Genomic DNA, 1,376 nt, shown 5'->3' with positions numbered 1-1,376 from the left:
ATTCACACCTGCACAAAAGGTCCAGACCAACGCTGGAAACGAACTCTGGTTCTTTTAAAGCAGACCAAATTGTCAGGTCTGAATACGACCTAAAATAACAAAAACATGAACTTCATTTGATTCTGGTTGCAGCAGTAGTTTCATGCTGTGAATGTAAGTGTTCATGAGTTCAGCCGTTAGTGATTCGWGGAGCAGTGTCAGCCTGCAGGGCCAGCTGACTGACGTCCAGTCAACTGGAGGACAAGACAGAACCCGTAGTATCAATAGAGTTCCAAATCAAAACTTCATTTTAGGGGTATCCTGATCCGATACCAATATTAGGTACTGGTCCAATATTAGCCAAAAAATGAATATCCGATATATCGGCCTGCATCTAAAATCACAGATACAGTTCATTCAAGCATTCTGCTCAGGATTTCTATTCAGCAGCTTGAATCCAGCATAAATAATTTAAGTGACCTTGAATAGTTATTTTACACTTTAAATGTATATTTTTGTTTTTATTGGATTTATTGAGGTAATGTTTCAGGGTCTTCTTTTATTATTTATTTATTGTATTTAATTGTACAATATTCTTATGTTTAGGTTAAAAAATATGTAGAACAACAAAATTGCCAAATTTTCTCTTTCTCTTTTTTCGTATTGGAGTCGTGMTTGCTACTTTTTTCATATTAAAAAATATGTAGCCCAATGGTTAATAATAAATGGGATCAGTCTCTCTCTTATCCACTGATGTTGACTATTGTTTACTCTTTGACTTGATCAAGATGTTTTAAGATTCCATACTACAAATAAAGTAATAAAAGCTGCAATATCAGCATTGTATCAGAAATGAAAAGTTGTATCGGGACACCCCTACTCAATATAAGCAAAGACTACTAGTTGCTGATTTTTAATCATTTTTTACACCCATATCAGGGTCTGACACCTAAAACAGCTATCACATAACAGGACCATGCTGGTCATAAAGGATCTTGTTGTAGGATATGAGAGCTTACCTCAGTGCCACTGCCTCTCATCACAAGCTCAGGTATGTCATAAACCTGATCTTCCATTTCCACTKTTTGCTCGCCGTTACCCTTAACTTTAACCAGGAGAATTCTGAAGGAGGATCCACCGAGGTCCAACGCCAGGAACTCCCCTTGTTCTTTGAATAAAAACAGAAACAACATCAGACATTTYCCCTCTCTCCTGCCCTCCCTTATCTTTCCCTGCTTTGCTGTTCGGAGCCTCCTCAACATTTTTCATCTGAAACTGAAAATTATGGAATTATTTTTGTGGATTTGGTTAGCTGGAACAATTAATTATTTTATTTAATTTTATTTCCATTGGAGGACATGTCAAAGGTGGGACCTCTGTTCTGCACTGTTCAACTA

At 37.0% G+C, this 1,376-nt stretch overlaps 1 protein-coding gene across 1 annotated transcript in view; it reads right to left on the bottom strand.

Annotated features, from left to right (window-relative positions):
* Nucleotides 1-1,376, bottom strand: part of hk2 (hexokinase 2) — a 70,540-nt gene that overhangs the window by 55,195 nt on the left and 13,969 nt on the right. The window contains exon 3 of the mRNA XM_014027133.1: nucleotides 999-1,147. Within this exon, the coding sequence (XP_013882587.1) occupies nucleotides 999-1,147 (149 nt within the window). The remainder of the gene's footprint in view (nucleotides 1-998; nucleotides 1,148-1,376) is intronic.

The sequence above is a fragment of the Austrofundulus limnaeus genome, unplaced genomic scaffold (assembly GCF_001266775.1).
Source record: "Austrofundulus limnaeus strain Quisiro unplaced genomic scaffold, Austrofundulus_limnaeus-1.0 Scaffold618, whole genome shotgun sequence".
Taxonomy (NCBI): domain Eukaryota; kingdom Metazoa; phylum Chordata; class Actinopteri; order Cyprinodontiformes; family Rivulidae; genus Austrofundulus; species Austrofundulus limnaeus.
Note: the sequence above shows the minus strand (reverse complement) of the source record. Positions and strands in the feature narration are given on the sequence as shown.